General features: G+C 43.3%; 1 protein-coding gene across 1 annotated transcript in view; it reads right to left on the bottom strand.

Moving 5' to 3' along the window:
* The window catches only part of LOC141129924 (multidrug and toxin extrusion protein 2-like), an 80113-nt gene that overhangs the window by 53170 nt on the left and 4986 nt on the right, over nucleotides 1–21957 (bottom strand). The window contains exons 2-5 of the mRNA XM_073617954.1: nucleotides 10418–10519; nucleotides 6041–6109; nucleotides 4367–4515; nucleotides 4057–4099 (exon numbers count right to left, since the gene is read on the bottom strand). Coding sequence (XP_073474055.1) covers nucleotides 4057–4099; nucleotides 4367–4515; nucleotides 6041–6109; nucleotides 10418–10519 — 363 coding nt within the window. The remainder of the gene's footprint in view (nucleotides 1–4056; nucleotides 4100–4366; nucleotides 4516–6040; nucleotides 6110–10417; nucleotides 10520–21957) is intronic.

The following is a 21957-nucleotide window of genomic DNA, read 5'->3' as shown; positions in this document are numbered from 1 at the left end:
TTGACAGAGTAGACTGGGGATTCATGTTTTGTACACTCGAAGTACTGGGAGTAGGGCCAATAATGCTAAAATGGATAAAAACCTTATATACCCATCCTACAGCATTCGTAAAGGTCAACAACGTTCCCTCAGCACAATTTTTTATGGAAAACGGGACAAGACAAGGATGTCCTTTGTCCCCGCTCCTGTTTGTCCTGGGCCTAGACCCCCTGTTAGCTACGATTAGGAAAAATCCAGATATAAGTGGCTGTAGAGTGGGTGAGGAGGAACATAAATTGGCCGCTTTTGCGGATGATGTACTTTTTTATGTTTCTAATCCTAGAACTACGATGCCAAATTTGTTGGCCACACTGAGGAAATACAGTGAGCTCTCAAATTTAAAAATCAACATAGAGAAATCAGAAGCCCTAAAGATTAACATCAATAAACAGGAAGCGAGTAGATTGGGTGCAGTTTTTCACTTCCCCTGGAAAGATAATATTAAATACCTGGGAATCAATTTAACGGGTCATAAGGAGAATCTGTACAAGTTGAACTTTATCCCTCTTCTGAATGAAATTAGAGCAGAAATGAACAGAATAAGACACTGCCATGTCTCTTGGATAGGGCGAATTAATTTAGTAAAGATGGTGTTAGCCCCAAAGGTGCTATATAAGATGCAGATGCTCCCAATTCCCTTACCACAAAATGTTTTCAGTGTACTGACTAGTTTAATAAATAAGTATGTTTGGGATAATAAGAAACCTAGGATAGCCCATACAGTATTGAGGAGAGAAAAAGTAAGTGGGGGGCTGGCCTTATCAGATTTTAGGATGTATTATAAAGCAATTATAATAGCACGGGCACTGGACTGGGAAAATAATAGAGGAAATAAAAGGTGGGTTAATTTAGAAAAAGGGTTAAGCAACACACAGTTAAATCATTTGATTTGGAATCCCCCACATTTTAGGAAGTTGGGGAAAGACACACAATATATTACACACCTTACACTTAAAATTTGGGATCAGATGCACTTGAATAATAAATGGGAGTATAATTCACCTTTAATTTTTTTGAAAGAAAATATATACTTTCCCCCGGGGATGGAGAATGTAGGGGGTAAGTGGTTATTGGACACAGGGGCACAAGTAAGGGATATTATTAAGTGTGGGAAAATTTGTACATTTAGAGAATTAAAGTCACAAGTGGATTTATGGTTATTAAACGGGTGGAGATATGGCCAGCTTGAGCACTTTGTTAATAGTCTTCCCGGCCCATTAAGGGAGGAAGCAGACTATAGACCGATAGAGAAGTTATTTTGTAAAGATTTAGTGAAGAGGAAAATCTCAGAGATTTATAAAATTTTGGTGAGGGGATCGGGGCTGGAGTCTCCGCCCTTCATCAAAAAATGGGAAGAGGAATTGGGAGCATGCGGGGACGGAGATAAAGTGAGGAGCATCTTAGGGGCAACACACGGTACGGCAGTGGACATAAAAACAAGGGAGAGTAACTATAAGTGTTTGACCAGGTGGTACATGACCCCGGTCAAAATTAGCAAGTTTATACCAGAAAGGTCCTCCAATTGTTGGAGAGGATGCGGATTACCAGGTACTATGGCTCACCTCTGGTGGGATTGCCCCAAAATTAAGATTTTTTGGAAAGAAGTGATTAGGCTAATCAAAGAAATAACGAGTAAGGTGATCCACTTAGACCCCTGGGAATGTCTGTTCCATAGGTTGGAAGGAGGGAAAAGAGGATATAAAACATCATTAGTCCCAGTTTTGTTAAATGCAGCTAAGAACGTGATACCAAAGAAATGGCAGGAACTTGAAGCTCCGAGGATTAGGGACTGGGTAGCCAGAGTGAATGAAATCTATATTTTGGAGAGAGAAGAGACAGGAGAATATATGGAAGGGGTCCAGAACGAACAAAGGGGTAAATGGGATCGCTGGATAGCATTCAAGAAAACCGAGCGATTCGTGGAAGTAATTAGGCAGTAACATAGGATTTGGGCACAAGCAATTGTCAAGAGCCTTTTTGGAGAGGAGATAATCTGCGGGGGCTGGGGGGGTGGGAGGAGGGAGGGAAAGGGTGAGACATATGGGGGGACTTATTTATTGTATGTGTCCATGAGAATTGGAGAACTTTGTTATTTGTCTCAATATGTTCCCCCCAAATGTGCGGGGTTTAGTTTCTTTTTTTTTTGTACTGAGATTTTGAAAATTAAATAAAGTTAAAAAAAAAAAACATTCCAAACGCTAAAAGATGAATTCTCACTTCCCAATCATCTCCTTTTCAGGTATTTACAACTCCGCCATGCTATACAAACTCAGTTTGCTGCCTCCAACTCGTCCCTGACAGTCCCCTCTATAGTAGACACAATCACAGGTGCTGAACCAGCCAAACTAATCTCCACCCTCTACTCTGCCATCCGTCTCCCTAGCACCATAGCCTTGGCCTATACTGCTAAGACTAGATGGAAGGTGGACGTTGGAATAATTGAGGATGAGGATTGGGATGAAATCTTGGAAGACGTGAAAAAAGTCTTCCCCAAACTGTCAGACTGCCTCATGCAGTTGTATATTATACATAGGACATATTTGACTCCTCAGAGGATAGCGCGTTTTAAACCTATGTTTAATCCAGGATGCCGTTTATGCGACCACACCCCAGGCACCTTCTATCTCCTTTTATGGTCCTGCCCAACTATCCAAGCATACTGGATACAGGTGATACGCTTCCTGCACGATCAGATGGGCTCTCCCGCTACCCTAGACCCAAAGATGTGTCTACTCGGTCTGCTGCCAGACTTAGACGCTGACAAACCCCTTCGTACCTTTCTACATGAAACGCTATTCTTGGCGAGAAAAGCGATAGCCCGTAATTGGATGCAGGCCTTACCCCCTACAATCCAGTGCTGGAAAAAAGAAATTAATGACACTCTCCCATATAAGAAGCTGATTTATGTACATAGAGGATGTCCACTGACGTATGAGCAGGTCTGGAACAGATGGTTGGAGGACGGTGAAACATGTACTTGAAATGTTGATATGTTCTTCTCTTATTTCCCTCCCACCTCTCCCCCTTTCTTCCCTTTTTCTTTATTATGTACTGGCTTCATTTCCGGTGGATATTTCACCCTATATCACGCAGATAACTTAATGTGCTCATGTATGTACTACTGTTTTGGCCATGTTGGCTTACATTATTTTATGTACCATGCATATATTTTTTCAATAAAGTTGGTTTTCCAATTTAAAAAAAACAAAACTGACCATACTAAGCTGGAAAGCACACCGTGGTAAGTTCTCTAGCTATGCTGGGAACTCAGCCTGCTCTCCTCTAATGATCAGACTTGTCCTGACACACCCCAGCTGCACAACCATTCAGTGTGCTGTTGCTTCTCCTTCCCCCAGCTCTTATGCAGCTGAGAACAAAGGGAATGTGATCACTTATAAAAAAGGGCAAAAAAGGTATTTAGAATTTATATTTATATATATATATATATATATATATATATAAATCAAAAATGGTTTTCCTTTAATTTCTATTTCAAACTGAATGGGTTGTTTTACAAGGTGATTGTTTACAATCACTTTAAGATTTCTCTAATTTGGGTTGAGTTAGCAAAGTTTGATTTCTTGTCCCCAGGTCTTTACTGCTAATGAGGACCTTGCAGGGCATCTTGTCCACCCCGACATGGGATTTCCAGGCCAAGTTATTACAAATATAACTTAAATGTATAAACCTTGAAGGGCAGATGATACAGAATGCATGCACAACACTGTTCACAATGATTTCCAATTTTAGACCTTGTTCACACTGCCTTTGATGCTGAAGTAGATCCGACATAGTGTGTGCAAGCTCTCTTCAGGCCATGCTCTTTAGGCAGCTGCAGCCTGAATACTGCTTACAGTTGGACACCTTGCTCTGGCCATGGTATTTGAACTAACTTGTGAGATTTCTCTTATTCTGAATACAATTCATACTTATTTTTTATACCATATGAGATAATGAGCTCATTAGTTTGGAGAAGTTAATATAGTTGTTCATTTTGATCATAAAAAAAAAACTTACTGGAAGTGCAGGAATAAAAACCAGTACATACTCTTCTGCCATACTGTAAATATAGAAAGCAACAGTCAGAAAAAAAACTATACTCTGAGGTTTTCACTGCCCAGAGCAGACAGAATATTTTGTTTAAAATGCGTAACCACAGCTATATATATAAAGAAAAGAATGTGTAGACAGAATATACAATGAACATAAGCATGATGAAGAAAGAAAGGATTTGATTATATTTTGAAGGGCTGAACCAGCTTTGATGCATGGACCTTAAAAGATCCATAATTTGTAAAAAAACAGGATTCACAATCATTCTTTATACCGAGCCACAGCTAGGTCTTGTTTGAAGAGCAACAGAATGTTCTCAGTGTTTATGAACAGTGCCCAACAAGGAAAGCAAGCCAGCAGCAGAACAAGGATCCCACGTTGCATGACAATGCCAATTAACTTTAGATTGTTGCCTCCGAATATCTATGAATAATAAAAAAAAAAACATAATCTTAAATTAAATCATAATTGTTATGCTACTGTATCTAAATCTGTTCTCAAGGACCATCAAGTGAACATATGATCCTTTTTTTTTTTTTTCTTAATGCAGGTCTGCAACTTGTATTGACTGTAATTAGAAGGACTGAAATATACAGTATTTCTGCAGTGTTTGGATACCCTGTGCCCTAACTCTCTCTCCTGAGATGATTCCACCCTGAGGAGTAAAATACTAGCCTGCCAAGTTACCTAAGGGACATCCTCATCTGACCAGCCATAATGGGGTGCAACACTTCCAAATGATGAAAATTGAAGACTGTATTATTTTTAAACATAGCTTTTTATTTGAAAAACCCTATGAAATAGCATTTTAGGACCTATTCTGTCAACTTCTTTTCTATAAAATCTATGTCTAGTTCATAATAGAGTACTTAGCAGTCACAGGATATGCCTAAATATATAATTTATTAAATAATTAGAAAATAGTGAAGCGCTCCATGTAATACCTTACATATGCATTAAATCAATCATATAAAGAATGTAATAAATGTTATATGAGCATCTGAGCCACTGGGGAGGATGTGCCCTATGTGCAGGAGGATTGATGTGGAGTTATTCTCCGAAAGTGACACCAGACCCCCTTATTTAATAGCGAGGTCCATCATTGGAGGTGAGGGCACATCTTGGTTGCACATTTCGGTGATGTGTGCAGAAGATTACACAGAATTTGTTGATAAGTTATGAGATTTATGCTCACTGCATTAAAATTTTCTTCTGATTTACAAGGAGCAGGTTTTCTCAACCTTTTCAACACAGAGGAACCCTTGAAATAACTTTCTGGTTTCAGGGAACCCCTGCTAAAAATGATTATATCTAAAAATCATGATACCTTAGTGTAATGGTCAGAGGGGAGAATGCTCCTTATGCTTGTGACATTAGAAAGAATGACCCCGTTACAGATAGCTAAAAAGACCAATGGTGTCAGTGGGAACTTATATGAGAGTCAGAAATTGCTCATTGCTCAAGGAACCCCTAGCAACCTCTGGAGGAACTCAAGGATTCCATGGAACCCTGGTTGAGAAACCCTGAAATAGAGTGTGGGACATTGTGGACTGACACAATTTTTCTCCTTACATTTATTTAGTGAGTTTTTTGATTGTTATTTTGTATTTGTTTAAACTGCTTTATTATGTGATTCAAGCTGTTTATATGATTGATTTAATGCATATGTAAAGTATTACATATGCATTGCAGAGCTTTACTGTTTTTTAAATATATGTATCTTGTATTTTTGTGTTGTGACTGCACAATTTTTAGTGGGAGCTGCTTTACTATATTATATTTAGATTTGTTTATATGAGGTAGTGCGGGAACATATAGATTTTTAGTTTTTTCACATTTAATTTATTGCTCTACCAATGTTTTCCTAGGTATGTAAAGAAAACAACATACTCGTGCTTCATAATTAATATCTTTGATATCCATATACCTTACAGTATATGACACTTACCTGTGATATGAGTGTATCACATGCTGAAGATAAGCCAAGCCCCACTGAAAGACCAGTGACTGAAATAACCTGTTATAAGATAATGTATGTAGAATAAAGCCAGACTCGTTTATTTTATACACATTGTGCTCAATCAATAATACAATACCATTAGATTTGAGGATGTTCAAAGTGCAGTAGCTCATAGCAACCAGTTATACCTTCTTAATTGAGCTGACTACAGAAAATATCTCTGCTTCCTATGGGTCTTTTTGTGTCATACTAACTTAATGAATATGCTTAAAAGGTTTATTTTTGGAATTATTAAACGATTTAGTGCAAATGCAATAAACAAACCAAAGTACAACAAACTATAGCAGGCAGAATTAAAGTTTTTCACCATATGCCTAAAGTAGAGCTGTATGCAAAACTCTTTGGATGGACTGGGGAAGTAGTGGGGAAATAGTGACTAAGTGGTTAGCATTTCCACCTGGCAGCACTAGGATTGTTGTTTCAATGCCAACCATGGCACTACCTGCCTGGGGTGTGCATGTTCTCCCTGTGCCTGCGTGGGTTTCCTCCGACATTCCAAAGACATGCTGGTAGGTTAATTGTCAGTATATATCTCTCCTGTGCTCCGTAGTGGTGCCTGGGAATATGTGAGTGTATTTCACTAGCTTTTTATACTTGCCCAACTGATGCGTGTGAAGCCAGAGGGCACACGACCTAGTGCATTACTAACATAAACAGTCTGGCTCTATTAAAGAGGGCTCAACCCTCAAAACGCACTAGGCTTCGGATGCTACGAGGTCTTCCCACATGACTGGCTGAGGACTGTGGACCTTGAGGTTATGAATATTTATAATCCCGTCAGCCAGCCCAGTAGGAGGTTCAGACCACTAGTGCATGTTGGGGGAGGATATAAATATTTGGTGCAGACCTGGTGAATGCTCTCGTCCCCCAGGCTGGGGCTTGGAGAGGTGCTTCTGACCTAAGCTCTGTTATTAGGCCCCATAACCTGTGTGGGGCCTAACTTGCTGAATGTGCACAGAGGCCTAACATGGTCCAGGAGCTATCCTGCCTGTTGATGGGGGAAGCTGTGCAAAGGAAGAGACTCAGGGGAGGACCCTTGTTGTCTCAAGGGCCTGGTGACTTGTTTGGAAGAGGACGCACTGAGCCTAGGATAGAGAGCAGTGAACCAGCTAAATTACTGCCTAGAGTGAACCTCTCCAACACCCCATTTTCGCAGTCCGCTGGTACCGCTTCCAGTTATAGAGGTTCCCTTTGATCGCATAGCCATGGACTTGGTGAGCCCCTTACCCAAGTCAGCTAGGGGACACCAATACATTTTAGTTGTCCTTGACTATGCCACCAGGTATCCGGAAGCGGTCCATTTAAGAAATTGCTCATCCAAGGTCATTGCAAGGGAGTTGTTTCAGATGTTCATGAGAACAGGGCTCCCATCCGAGATCCTGACAGACCAAGGTACCCCGTTCATGTCAAAAGTGATGAAGGAACTCTGTAAACTGTTTAAGATTAAACACTTGCGGACTTCAGTGTATCACCCACAAACTGATGGGTTAGTGGAGCGGTTCAACAAAACCTTAAAGGGAATGGTAAAGAAAGCAGTTGAGGAGGATGGTTGGGATTGGGATTGCTTATTGCCTCCCTTGTTGTTTGCCATAAGAGAGGTACCCCAGGCCTCCACGGGATTCTCCCCCTTTGAGTTGGTTTATGGGAGATACCCCTGTGGACTACTGGACATAATGAAAGAGACATGGGAACAAGAATCTTCCCGGTATCAGAGTGTGGTAGAACACGTCTCTCAAATTCAGGACCGAATAACAAAAGTTATGCCCATAGTACGGGAACATTTGTAGGCTGTGCAAAATGCCCAGAGTCGTGTATACAATTGATCTGCCAAGGTTAGAGAGTTTAAACCTGGGGATCTGGTGCTGGTGTTAGTACCTACCGTGGAAAGTAAGTTTCTCACCAAGTGGCATGTCCCTTTGAGATAGTCGAGAGGGTGGGCAAGGTCAACTATAAAGTCTACCAGCAGGAACGGCCTGGTACATCACCACTCTTGACTTGACCAAGGGATCCTGGCAGATCCTGCTTTTCCCAGAGGCTAAAGAAAAAACTGCATTTGTCACACCAGAGGGGTTATGGCAATATGCCCGAATGCCATTTGGGTCACATGGGGCCCCAGCCACTTTCCAGAGGGCCATGGACTTCATCCTGAGACCTCATAAGGAATTCTCAGGAGCCTACCTTGATGACATTGTCATCTTTAGTCAGGACTGGGAGAGTCACTTACCAAAGGTCCAGTTGGTCTTGGATGCACTCCAAAGGGCGGGGTTCACAGTGAACCCAGAAAAGAGCAAGGTTGGGTTGGAGGAGGCCCGCTACCTGGGGTATGTTGTAGGCAGGGGAGTGATTAAACCCCAACTAAACAAGGTGGAGGCTATCCAGAAAAGGCCCGTTCACTCACAATGAAACAGGTGCATTCTTTCCTTGGCATTGTGGGCTATTATAGGCGGTTTGTCCCCAACTTTGCCAATCTAGCAGCGCCTCTGACTGATCTTACCAAGGGAAAGAACGCAACTGTTGTTCAGTGGAGTTCAGAAGCAGCGTTCTGCCGGTTGAAGCAAGCTTTGTGTCAGGAACCAGTGTTGGTAGCTCCCGACTTCCAAAAAGAGTTCCTGGTACAAACAGATGCCTCAAAGTTGGGTCAGGGTGCAGTACTGTCCCAGATGATTGGGGGGGATGAGCACCCCGTTGTGTACTTGAGCCAGAAGCTCACGCCAGCTGAGAGGAATTATTCCATTGTGGAAAGGGAGTGTATCGCAATAAAATGGGCTTTGGAGACACTCCGCTACTACTTTTTGGGCCGACCCTTCAAGTTAATTTCAGATCATGCACCCCTTACTTGGATGGCCCAAAATAAAGACATAAACTCCAGAATCACCCGGTGGTTCCTTGCTCTACAGGACTTAAAGTTTGTAGTGGTACATAGACCAGGAAAGGCACATCAGAATGCGGATGCCCTTTCCCGGGTCTATTGCCACTTGATTCATGGTGTCCAGACACCTGGCCTGGAACGGGGGGGGATATGTAGATGGTCAGCCTAGGGCAGGGTTAAGAAGGGGTTAATTGAAGAGAGCAGGTACTTCCCCTTCAGACCTGCTTATTGCCAGCTGGGCTGAAAGTGTCAGAGAGGAGCTGTTTGAGTAGGAGAGAGAGACACAGCTGCAATCTGTCTGAAAAGATCCACTGCTGGATTATGTACTTGCTGGGTGAGCTTAACCACATAAAAGACTGTAGCTCTGATTAGAGCCATGAACTATTGCCTGTAAGCATGTATGCTGCGGAACTGTGAGCTGTACCTGTGTGCACAACTGTGTGACAAGACCATCCTGTCGTGTCTTCTGTTTGTTTTTTTGCCAGTTTGCCATTTTTATTTTACTGGACTGTCTCTGAGCCGGCTGTTCACCCCTCTGATCCCCTACAACTACAATAACTCTTTAAAAAGACAAAAGTGACTGGCGCCCAATGTTCCTTCTCAGTCCACTCATATTAGCCATGGATTTGCCCAGGGGTGAAATGCTGAATGCCTCTGGAGGTGCCATCATGCCTCCGGGGTGTCAGGGGAGTTGATGTGGGATCCTCCGCTCAAAGAGGGGCTTAAACCAGAGTGCTTGTGTCTCATTACCTCCAGGAAGAGAAGAGCTCCAGGTGCTGGCTAAATGCTGATGCAAGTAGAACAAGAAGACCTGGACAGCAGCACACCGGAATGGATACATCCGTCTTTTTATTCAAAATACAGGATCATGGGGGTGTAAGTGCGAAACACGTCAGCTATTTTTGTACCACCCCACAGTCATGTTTTGTGTACCCCATGATCCTGTATTTTGAATAAAAAGATGGATTTATCCATTCCGGTGTGCGGCTCTCCAGGTCTTCTTGTTCTCTTCTACTTGTGTCAGGGGAGTGCCACACTTGAAAAAACATAAACATCAGTGCTCCAGTGTTACAAACAGCTCTACTGGTACTTCTAATTCTGTCTGGCCAAAAAGCAAAAGCATTCATTCTGAATGTATTTCATATAATTGGTTATTTGGCAAGGGAGAGCACATCTAAAAATTCTATTTTTTTTTCAAAACTACAGGGAATACCATGTACTCTCAAATGTAAGTGGACAACAGGGTATAGAAGATGTACCAAAGCCAGCTGTTCTGATATAGTTTGATCAACCAAGGCCTTTTATTTATGAGCCAATCATTTAGGAGCATAAAAAGGAATAAATAACAAAAGACTAGCTGTGAAGTCACTAACCACTGGCAAAATTCAAACTTATGGATTATAACTGTCCAAGCAAAGTAAAACCTGTAAACTTACTGCATTGGCAAGGGTGACAGCATCCAGCTCCACTTTCCCCAGGTGACCACAAAACACGGAGCTGACAATGTTGATGAGAAAACATAGCATCTGTGATATGATCTGATTGAAGTAAAAGAAGAGATTGACATTTACTACAATAGTATACTTCCTTCTGACCAGCAATTCCTCTATTCAGTACTTAGAGGTCACTATAGACAGAGGAGTTTTTGGAAACTGTGTTTTCTTTTTCACAATGACAGTTTGCTGTGGTCTACTGTTAGGCCTCATATACACTGCAGCTGGTAAACAGACGTTTAGGAGCAGTTGGGCGTTTGTTTCAGCTGCCCCTTAACTCTCCTCTATGTTATCTTATCAGTACATATACACAGGGTCGTTTATAGTCATTTTTAGACAGTTGAATTTAGAAGCATTTTTTGGAACACAAAAAAATGCGATCAGGACGGATGTTCAGAGGCATTTGAAACGCCAAATACCTGTAACAGCTTGTAAACTAAATATTGCCCGGGTGGTTATGGATTCCCTCTATTTATTCCATATATGTGTTAACTTGTCTATTTCTATAGTTAGCTAGTCTATGAAAACTCTGATAATGTTACTGTTGATAGTATAATGATATAAGGTTAGCTATGGAAACAAACACACTGCTTAGTAAAACAACGTCTTATTTATTTCCCAAGAAAATAGGAAATGTTAACATAAAAACACTAAGGGAAAATATTACAGAGCACATAAAATACAAAAATATCAAAGATACAGTGCCTTGCAAAAGTATTCACCCCCCTTGGCTTTTTACCTATTTTGTTACATTACATTACATTAGTTCAATGTTTTTTTAATCTGAATTATATGTGATGGATCAGAACACAATAGTCTAAGTTGGTGAAGTAAAATTAGAAAAATATATACATAAAACTATTTTTCAGAAATAAAAAACTGATAATTGGCATGTGCGTATGTATTCACCCCCTTTGTTATGAAGCCCATAAAAAGCTCTGGTGCCACCAATTACCTTCAGAAGTCCCATAATTAGTGAAATGATGTCCACCTGTGTGCAATCTAAGTGTCACATGATCTGTCATTACATAGACACACCTTTGTGAAAGGCCCCAGAGGCTGCAACACCTAAGCAAGAAGCACCACTAACCAAACACTGCCATGAAGACCAAGGAACTCTCCAAACAAGTAAGGGACAATGTTGTTGAGAAGTACAAGTCAGGGTTAGGTTATAAAAAAGATATCCAAATCTTTGATGATCCCTAGGAGCACCATCAAATCTATCATAACCAAATGGAAAGAACATGGCACAACAGCAAACCTGCCAAGAGAGGGCCGCACACCTAAACTCACAGACCGGGCAAGGAGGGCATTAATCAGAGAGGCAGCACAGAGACCTAAGGTAACCCTGGAGGAGCTGCAGACTTCCACAGCAGAGACTGGAGTATCTGTACATAGGACCACAATAAGCCGTACGCTCCATAGAGTTGGGCTTTATGGCAGAGTGGCCAGAAGAAAGGCATTACTTTCAGCATAAAACAAAATGACACGTTTTGAGTTTGGGAAAAGGCATGTGGGAGACTCCCAAAATGTATGGAGGAAGGTGCTCTGGTCTGATGAGACTAAAACTGAACTTTTTGGCCATCAAAGAAAACGCTATGTCTGGCGCAAACCCAACACACTACATCACCCAAAGAACACCATCCCCATTGTGGAACATGTTGGTGGCAGCATCATGCTGTGGGGATGTTTTTCAGCAGTCAGGACTGGGAAACTGGTCAGAGTTGAGGGAAAGATGGATGGTGCTAAATACAGGGATATTCTTGAGCAAAACCTGTAGCACTCTGTGTGTGATTTGAGGCTAGGATGGAGGTTCACCTTCCAGCAGGACAAGGACCCCAAACACACTGCTAAAGCAACACTTGAGTGGTTTAAGGGGAAACATGTAAATGTGTTGGAATGACCTAGTCAAAGCCCAGACCTCAATCCACTAGAAAATCTGTGGTCAGACTTAAAGATTGCTGTTCACAAGAGCAAACCACCCAACTTGAAGGAACTAGAGCAGTTTTGCAAGGAGGAATTGGTGAAAATCCCAGTGGTAAGATGGGGCAAGATCATAGAGACTTATCCAAAGCGACTTGGAGCTGTGATAGCCGCAAAAGGTGGCTCTACAAAGTATTGACTTTAGGGGGGTGAATAGTTATGCACATTGACTTTTTCTGTTATTTTGTCCTATTTGTTGTTTGCTTCACAATAAAAAATAAATAAATAAATAATCACCTTCAAAGTTGTGGTAATGTTCTGTAAATTAAATGATGCAAATCCTCAAACAATCCATGTTGATTCCAGGTTGTGAGGCAGGTGAAAGGGGGTTAATACTTTTGCAAGGCACTGTACGTTACGTAAGGTTGTTCCCTAGATATTGTCTCCTCAGTGGGGCTCAAAATGGTAACAGAGAGAGCCATGTGGCACGAGAGCCACCAGGCAAGCGAGCCAAGCACGGAAAGGGACAATTTCCCTTCTGTGTGCATTTTTTAAACTCCATCCATACACTGTCCAGACCCAACCCCATTGCCAGCCCATCTCGGTTTCTGATGAATCAAAGTAGTTATTATATTTCTATCCATCCTGCTGTATTGGCCTCTAGGGGCAGCATTTGTCCATGTATCATCGCTATGTGACCCGGGTCATCTTCATTGACTGTTGGTCCTTTGATCTTCTGTAGCCCACCTTCAGCAATGGCCCTCTTTGAAGAGTGTTAATTAAGGATTTCAATCTTATCACACCAGTTGGTCAGGAGCCAAGCTTTTGTTCTACAAAGCTTTGATGAGCAACTTGTTACATTCCATTCAGTCCCCAAGTGCAGAGGCTTGGTGTATCTAGATTTCCTATTCCAACACATCTTATATTATGAAATAAAACATGTTGCCTTCCAACAGCTGCGTTTTGTTTACAGGCATTTTTCATTTTTGACTATTTGGAAAAAATTATTATTTTTTTTAACCACTTCAGTCCCAGAAGATTTGCCCCTTAACCTCCCTAAGGGTAATCTCGAGTGTGGCTCGGGGTGAATTTTCATTACCAAAAGTGGTAACCCTGAGCCACACTCGGGATTGCATCGCAGGATCCAGGCATTTACTTACCTTGTCCCCAGGATCCTGCAATGTCTCCCTGCTGTGTCCACAGGCTGTGTACTCCACTCGATCTATCACAGTGCCAGGCTCCGTTCCCTGCGAGCGTTGCAACGCACGGGGACGGAGCCCGGCGTCAAATTCAAAAAGTGAAAAACACATAACACATACAGTACAGATTACTATAGCAAATAATTTCACATCCCTTTTGTCCCTAATGTTTTGTCCAGTGCCCTGCATGCACTTTTATATTATATATACTGTTCTTTTTGCCTGGAAACTTGAGATTGTGCATAGCAACCAAAAAGTGTCCCTTTACATCAAAAGCGGTTTTAGACCAGCTAGAAAACAGCGATAATAAATTTGAATCACTGCAGAATTGAGCGATAGTGATTTGTGGGGAAAATCGTCAACAAACACTGAAAGTAATGACAGCGACAATTCTACAACTGAGCAAATTTTAGTGTTTTTGATTTGATTACATTATTGAATAAATTTTAATATTATTATCTGTTAAAATTATTTATAGTTGTTTATTATATTATAATTTATGATTTCGTGTTTCAAACGTTATCATACTCGGGATGTCTACTAGACTCTTGTTTGGACAGATTTAAGTATAGGAATTACAGGCCTACAATATAAAACGCTAAATTTCCATGCAAAACAATGTACTGCTTTTGAGCATCAAAAATCTGACATAATCATACAGCCAGGGAGATTAATGACCAGGCCATTTTTTGCGTTATGGCACTGCGTCGCTTTAACTGATAACTGAGCGGTTGTGCAACGCTGTACCCAAACAAAATTGACGTCCTTTTTTCCCCAAAAATAGAGCTTTCTTTTAGTAGTAATTAATCACCTCTGCAATTTTTTTATTTTTTGTGCTGTAAACAAAAAACAAAAAAGAGCGACAATTTAAAAAAAAAAACTAATATTTTTTACTTTTTGCTATAATAAATAGCCCCAAAATTTAAAAGAATAAAACAAATTCCTTCCTCAGTTTAGGCCAATATGTATTCTTCTACATATTTTTGGTAAAAAAAAAAAAAAAAAAAATCGCAATAAGTGTATATTGATTGGTTTATGCAAAAGTTATAGCGTCTTCAAAATAGGCGATAGATTTATGGCATTTTTATTTATTTTTTTTTACTAGTAATGGTGGTGATCAGTGATTTTTATTGGGATAACGACATTGCGGTGGACAGATTTGGACCATTGACATTTATACAGCGATCAGAGCTAAAAAATAGCCACTGATTACTGTATAAATGTCACTAGCAGGGCAGGGGTTAACACTAATGGGCAATCAAGGGGTTCAATGTGTGTCCTAGGGAGTGTTTCTAACTGTGGGGGGATGGGACTGCCTGGGGGAGGAGCCCGATGGCTGTTCCTAAGCAGTGGGAACAACAGATCAGTCTTCTCACCCCTGACAGAAAGGAGATCTGTTTCTTTACATTGACAGACCTCTGTTCTGTCTCTCTCAGGAGTGATTGCGGGTGCCCCCACAGACATTGCCAACGCCGGGCACGCGCATCGGCTCTGTCATCGTGCTCGCTCCCTAGTGCTTTTAAAGCAGCCGACGTACAGATACGACGGCTCGCCTAGGGGAGGCAATCTGCCACAGTATAACTGCGGCTGCTGGTCCTATGAAGCCCTATCCAGAAGCAAGAGAGCAGCATAGGGTTGGGATTACGGCTTGCAGTCAAACCAGAACTGCCGGCCGGAGAACCTGTCGTTGTCGGAGGTAGAGGGGAAGCTGTCACCACTAAGGGACCATCCACCTTGTTACCAGGGACAACAGTGAGTAGCTGAAGCAAGTACCGGAGCAGTATTCTCACCAACCGGGAGACGGTGAAGAATCGGGAAACTTCAGCAGGTGCCAAGCCAGGGACCCAGCCAGTGGGGTGATGCTTGAGGAGTATCTGGACTGCTAAGCCAGGGACCCAGCAGGGAAGCGGGGGTGACACTTGAGGAAGATACTAAAGTATGAAGATTAGAAGAGCTCACGTGATTCAGTGGCAGTGAATCAGCAAGTCTAGTGAGAAAGACTGTGAGCTCAGTGGGCTGAGAGTCTACAAGAAACTACTGTATAGAAATAAAGGAGTTTGTTACAATTTGTGTTAGGAACTGTTCTAAGACTGTTGCCATAGGAGACAGCGTTCCTACACATGCAGATGGGGTGTCTTGCTGGATGCCTTTCCCTGCATGGCTGTCTACCTGTAGAAGTCTCGGAGTCTGCTAATTGACATTGCAACTACCTAAGGGTGTCCTGGCCCTAAACCCTCTCTCCCACTGTTCTGTTCAAGAGAAAATAAAATCTCTTTGCAGTCAAGAAGTGTCTGGCACCCATTAATCTACCTCATTACAGTACATTGCACCCACTATGCCTTGCAACCAACTCTATACGGAAGGATGTCAGCTGTCCCTGGCACCGGAGGTTCTCATTAGACTAAAGGAGGCCTAGGACCTTGCTACATTAACATTACCTGGTACATGGTATCTGCAATTCCATTCAAGTGCAGTTTTTTTCAAGTACTACTGACAGTTATCAACACTCTTTCTCTGTTGGTATGGGGGCCAGCACCATGTAGAGGCCTGTGATTACCATTGCACTTTTCCTTCCATTTCACCTTACAGGTATAAGAGAGATGTTCTGGCATGTGGCATGCTTTGTGGGAAGGAGGTATTTGGGATGCACTGTGAATGAAATAAGTGTAGCACTTACCCCGAAGGAGCTGCTGGTTTAAATTGGGTCTTACTGTTCCTTTGCTGTTTCACCATATCCATCATAGGGGTCCCATTAAAGAGTTCTATTTTTAAGTAATTTCAGCTCCGACACACAGTCTCTTTCTTGAATGCTTTATTTAAGAAAGATTCTTGCAATAGAGGAATGGAGGGTTTAGGGAGAATTCAGGTACCTTGAAATTGCAGATCAGGAACACTCTCTTTGATCCAGAGGGCAGCAGCATCCACAACTGGATTCAGCATCCACCGGACAGGCCTCTCTCACTGACCTAGCAGCCAACGTGATGCTCAGTCATAGTCTCTGCCACAGACTTTAATATTCGGTGTAACTGTTACACAATCCTCTGCCACAGGATTGGGTAATTAGCGACTTGTTGCAATATCAAAGGCTTGATCGGCTTCTCTGCCTTTTGGCTAAGATCAAGTGTACGAGAGTAGTAGTAGGAGTGTACGAGAGTGATCGCCTTTCCCTACCATCCATGAGTTGGCTGTGGGATTGGTGGGCGTAGGTTTGGTGGGGCCGCCGAGTGCACCAAACACTTTGAGGCTGGTCGTGGCCGAGCCTAGACGGAACGATATCGGATTGCACTTCATTCAGAAGCAATTGATTGAAGATTTTTTTGGGATGCCGAGAGAAACCATTTTTGGCATGCAGTGTTTCCCTACTACTGGAATGTATGACGTTACTTTCTGGAAAAAGGAAAATCTGCAGACATGTATGCTACGCAAGGGCGAGAAAGAGGGCAATGAGATCTTGGAAGGGATCACATTCCTGTCGAGTGAGACCAAAGTGCGGGTCCCCATCACTGTGCATATGTACAATCCTTTTGTACAGAATGGGGAGATCGCTGCCTTTTTATTCAGGTACTGCAAGTCAGTTTCAGCAGGCGTGAAGCTGACGAATGTGCTAAGTACCTTTAATGGGCAGCGTAAATTCTGGGTTATTTTTAGGGCGGATCAGGAGGGTATAGGTGGCATCAGGCACCCCCCTCAGTCCTTCTCCATTGGGAGGAACCATGGCTACTTGTGGTACCCTGGCCAGCCCCTCTTCTGCAGGCAGTGCTTTGCTTTCGGACACACCAAAGACCAGTGCGAGCATGGGTTAACATGCCGCAATTGTTTTAAGCAGGGTCACGGAGCCGGTCAGTGTCCGGAGAAGAAGGGCTGCCACATCTGCGGTAGTAGGATGCACCTTGCAAGACAATGCCCGAAGGTAAACAGAGCGTCTGAGCCCACTCCAGTAGCTGTGGCGGGAAAAGCTGGGGAGGCTGAGGTGGTTGTGGGCAAGCAGGTGTTATCCTACATGGATGTGGCCAGACTGGGTTCCGTTACAGCGGTGAACTCCATAGAACAGGCCGTAGTGCTGCCTGAGGAAGTAGTGGTGCGGGCTGATGTCTTCCCACCTATGGAGGGTGAGCCAGGTCCCTCCCCTGTTGACACCGTGAGGGAGGAGGGGGCCTCTCCTGTACCAGAGGAGAGTGTCCCTGGGCACCTCCTGGCCGAGGGGGAGTCTGAGGGGAGCGGTGAGGAATCAGAGGAATCAGAGGAGGAGGAGGAGATGGAGGTAGGGCAGCTTTCCTTAAAAAGAAAGATGGAAGTTGCTGAGTCCTCCCAGGTTATAGGCTCCTTCCCGGACCTTCCGGACCCTGGGGCATCGGAAGCGGTGATTGACTCTGACTCCTCGCAGGCGCCATCTTATGTTAGCACTGGTCAGGTGTCCTAGCTGCAGGAGGTGATAGGGTACTGCAAGATACCAAAGGGGAAGGCAAAGAAAAAAACAGGGGGGTAAGCCCTGGGTCAGGGGTGGAACCTAGGACTAGGGCCAGGGATAAAGTGGGAAAAAAGAAAAAAAAAAACCATGACAGGAATGTGATCCCTTTCTGATTTTCTATGCTCTTACGGGTATCTTCCCTCAACTGCAGAAGTATTGGGACGGCATTTAGGTGGGCAGCTGTTTTTAAAATCTTGTCTGGATATGCTGACGATATCTTTTGCTTACAGGACTGAAACATGAGGGAGGAACCACATACTGCAAGATGTGGTGGATGTGGTGTGGTCGTTGGGTCGAAGCAGGAGTAGTGGCGTGGGGGTGCTCATTAAAAATAATAAAATAAAGATTTTAAGGAAGGTGGAGGTGGGGCGATGCTTATTTGTTACTTTGGAGTATGGAGGTGTTTGTTTTAAGTTATTTTGTGTGTATGCACCAGTTGATAAAAAGGGGAGATTGGGTCTGTTTGAGAAGATGACATTTTTTCTGGGGGTAGGGATCCTATTATTGTGTTGGGGGATTTTAATTGTATTTTACGTAGTGGGGATAGGTCTGGGGGTGGAGGTGGTGGTGGGGATGTTGATAAGTCTAGGAAGGAGCTGGGTGAAATTTTGCGGTTGTTTGGGTTAAGGGATGTGGGTAAAAGTGGTGGTTTTTCTTATTTTAGTGATAAGGGTACTGTGAAATCTAGAATTGATTTTTGTTTCATTTCAAAAAATTTACAGCGGGAATCCTTTATCATTCAGCGGGAGCCTTTCTCGGACCATGGCCGGATCGAGTGTGTTGTGAGTATGGAATCGGAGGTAACGTATGGTAAAGGGGTGTGGAAGTTGAATGTGGAATTGTTGGAAGATGAGGGGGTGAAAAGAGAGTATGTTGAGTTTTTTGGGAAACTTAAAAGGAGGAGGAATGATTTTTTAAGTGTGATTGAGTGGTGGGAGTGGGTGAAAGGTCAAACCAAGAGGTTTTTTTGTAAGGAAAGGTTGTAAGATTGCAAAGATGGAGCGTGAGGCATATGAATGGTGGCTGAAGAGATTGGAATATTTGGAAGAACTGAGGGAATGGGGAGAGAATGTGGGTTGTGAATTAGTGGAAGCAAGAGGAAAGTTGAGAGTTTTTATGGAGCGGAGAGGGAGAGAGATTATGTCGCAAGCTAGGATGGTAGTGAAGGAGAAGGATGAGAAATGTACTCGGTTTTTCTTTAAAAAGGTATATGGTGGGAAGATGGATTTGTCAAGTGTGTTGGATGAGAATGGACAGGTTGTAAGTGGAAAGGAGAGGTTGGGAGAGGAAATTTGGAAGTTTTATTCCAATTTGTATAAGGAAAAGAGGAGGGATGAGAGGGTTGAGGAGGAAGTGTTGGAGCAGGTGGAGATGTGTCTGGATATGGAGGATAAGAGTATGTTAGGGGAGAAAGTGAGCAAAGGTGAAGTTGATGAATGTCTTGGAAGTATGAAGAAAGGTTAGACGCCTGGGAGCGATGGTTTGCCAGTTGAGTTTTATTGTACATTTTGGGAGGTGATTGGTGATTGCGTGTACGAGATGGTGATGAAAGTTTTGGAAGAGGGGAGGATGCCTGAATCTATGTTAAAAAGCGTGATTGTTTTATTGTATAAAAAAGGTGACAAGCGAGAGTTGAAAAATTGGAGGCCTATATCATTGTTGAATGTAGATTATAAGGTGGTGGCGAAGGTGTTGGCAAATAGGTTACGTGCGGTGGTGGAGAAACTGGTGGCAGAGGAGCAAGCGTGTGCGGTGCCTGGGAGGTCTATTGCAGAAAGTTTAGTGAGCTTGAGGGATGTGTTATGGTTTTGTAAGGAGATGAATCAGGAAGTGGCAGTGTTGGCTGTGGATTTTGAAAAAGCGTATGACAGAGTGTCGCATGATTTTATGTTTAAAGTATTGAGGAGGATGGGGTTATCTGAGGTTTTGATTGGGTGGATTATAGGGATGCGCATCTTCACTGGTCTCACGATTCGATTCGATTATGATTATCTGGTCAACGATTCGATTCGATTCAGTGATGCATCACGGTACCGACGAGCTCCCATTTCCGCTTGGGCCGCCTAGGCGGCCCTTCCACCCTGCAATCTTCTGGGACACATCACAGTTCCCAAAAGATTGCCCGGCTATGCAGGAAAGCGCAGTGAGACATGCGCACCCGGCTGTGAAGCTGCAAGCTGTCACAGCCGGATGCCCACAGTAGTATTGCCAGTGCCGTGGACAGGCGGGGGAGAGAAGGGAGGGTTTGGGTGGTCACGTCACTAGATTGTGGGACAGGTGAGTGTCTTTTTATTAAAAGTCAGAAGATGCACTTTTTTTGTAGCTGCTGACTTTTAATAAACAAAAAATTGACTGGAACTGCTTTAAATTAAAAATAACCTCACTTCCTTAAAAAGTGCACTAATCCGGTGCACTACAGGGTACAGAGAATCACACACGGCTGCTAGGAGGTCAGAAGGGATAGAATCCACAGATGACAAACAGCCCTGTGAAGTTCCCTGTACTGTCTCTGTGCTGACCAGTGGCAGATGGTGCTCAAAATATTTTTGGGGGGTGCAAACAAACTGAAAAATACTGAACCTCCCCCATCAAATGCAGCCTCACTGTGCCCATCAAACGCAGCCATTGTGCCCGTCAAACACAGCCACCTGTGCCCGTCAAAAGTAGCCACCTGTGCCCGTCAAACGCAGCCACTTGTGCCCATTAAATGCAGCCATCACTAACCACCCCCCACCACCACCACAATGCACGGGCCACCACTGGTGCTGACAGTTCCTTGGTATTCCTGTTTGCACCTTCCAGCACACAGTGGAATGTGCACAGGATAGCCAGGGACCTGTCAGCATGGAGAGAGAGGTGTACGGTTACTGTTTTTAAAGTTACTTTCGTTTAATAAATGTTGTGCTACTATGGATGCTGTGCCCCCGCTGTATGTGCTTTTTAAAAAACTATGTCACTTCATACCGAATTTCCTCGTACTACGATACGCTCATGTGACTCCAGTCCCATCCCACTCCTCTCTGCTCTCCTCTCCGCTCTCCTCTCATGTGTCTCCTGAGTCCTGACGTCAGCGGGGAATTCTCAGTCCCACCTCTCTCCTCTCACGTGAGTCCTGAGTCCTGACGTCAACGGGGAATTCTCAGTCCCGCCAGAAGAGAGGCGGGCGGGACTGAGAATTCCCTGCTGACGTCAAGACTCAGGAGACGGAAGAGGAGAGCAGAGAGGGGCGGGATGGGCCGGGAGTCACATGAGCGGGATTGTAGCGTACTACGGGGAAATTCGGTATGAAGTGACATAGTTTTTTAAAAAGCACATACAGCGGGGGCACATCATCCATAGTAGCACAACATTTATTAAAAGAAAGTCATTTTAAAAATACGCTCCGAGCGAGGGGCGGGGCTAGTTGTCATGACGTCACCAGACATCGATTTTCCGGTCCTTATGCATCGATGCCGCATCGGGGACACCCCTAGTGGATTAAGTGTATAGTGTATAGAGGTATGGTAAGTAAGGTGTTGGTGAATGGGTGGATGACGAGTGATATAAGTATTAGGTCGGGAGTGAGACGGGGTTGCCCTTTATCGCCCGTGTTGTTTATTTGTGTGATTGAACCCTTGTTGAGGATGTTGATGAAAGATAAATGTGTGAGAGGGGTGGAGGTGCCAGGGAGTGGTGGCAGGGTTTTGAAAGTGATAGGATATATGGATGATGTTACAGTGATTTGTAGAGATATGGCAGGGCTAAAAAAGAGTGAAATTGTTGATTGAGATTTTTTGTATGGCGATTGGTTTTTGTGTGAATATGGGGAAAAGTGAGTGTAAATTGTTTGGTGTATGGAGGGGGATTGAACAATGTGGTTGGAAGTTTTGCATGGGAGGAGTGAGGATTTTAGG

This window comes from Aquarana catesbeiana, linkage group LG02 (genome assembly GCF_042186555.1).
Source record: "Aquarana catesbeiana isolate 2022-GZ linkage group LG02, ASM4218655v1, whole genome shotgun sequence".
NCBI classification, from domain to species: Eukaryota; Metazoa; Chordata; class Amphibia; order Anura; family Ranidae; genus Aquarana; species Aquarana catesbeiana.
Note: the sequence above shows the minus strand (reverse complement) of the source record. Positions and strands in the feature narration are given on the sequence as shown.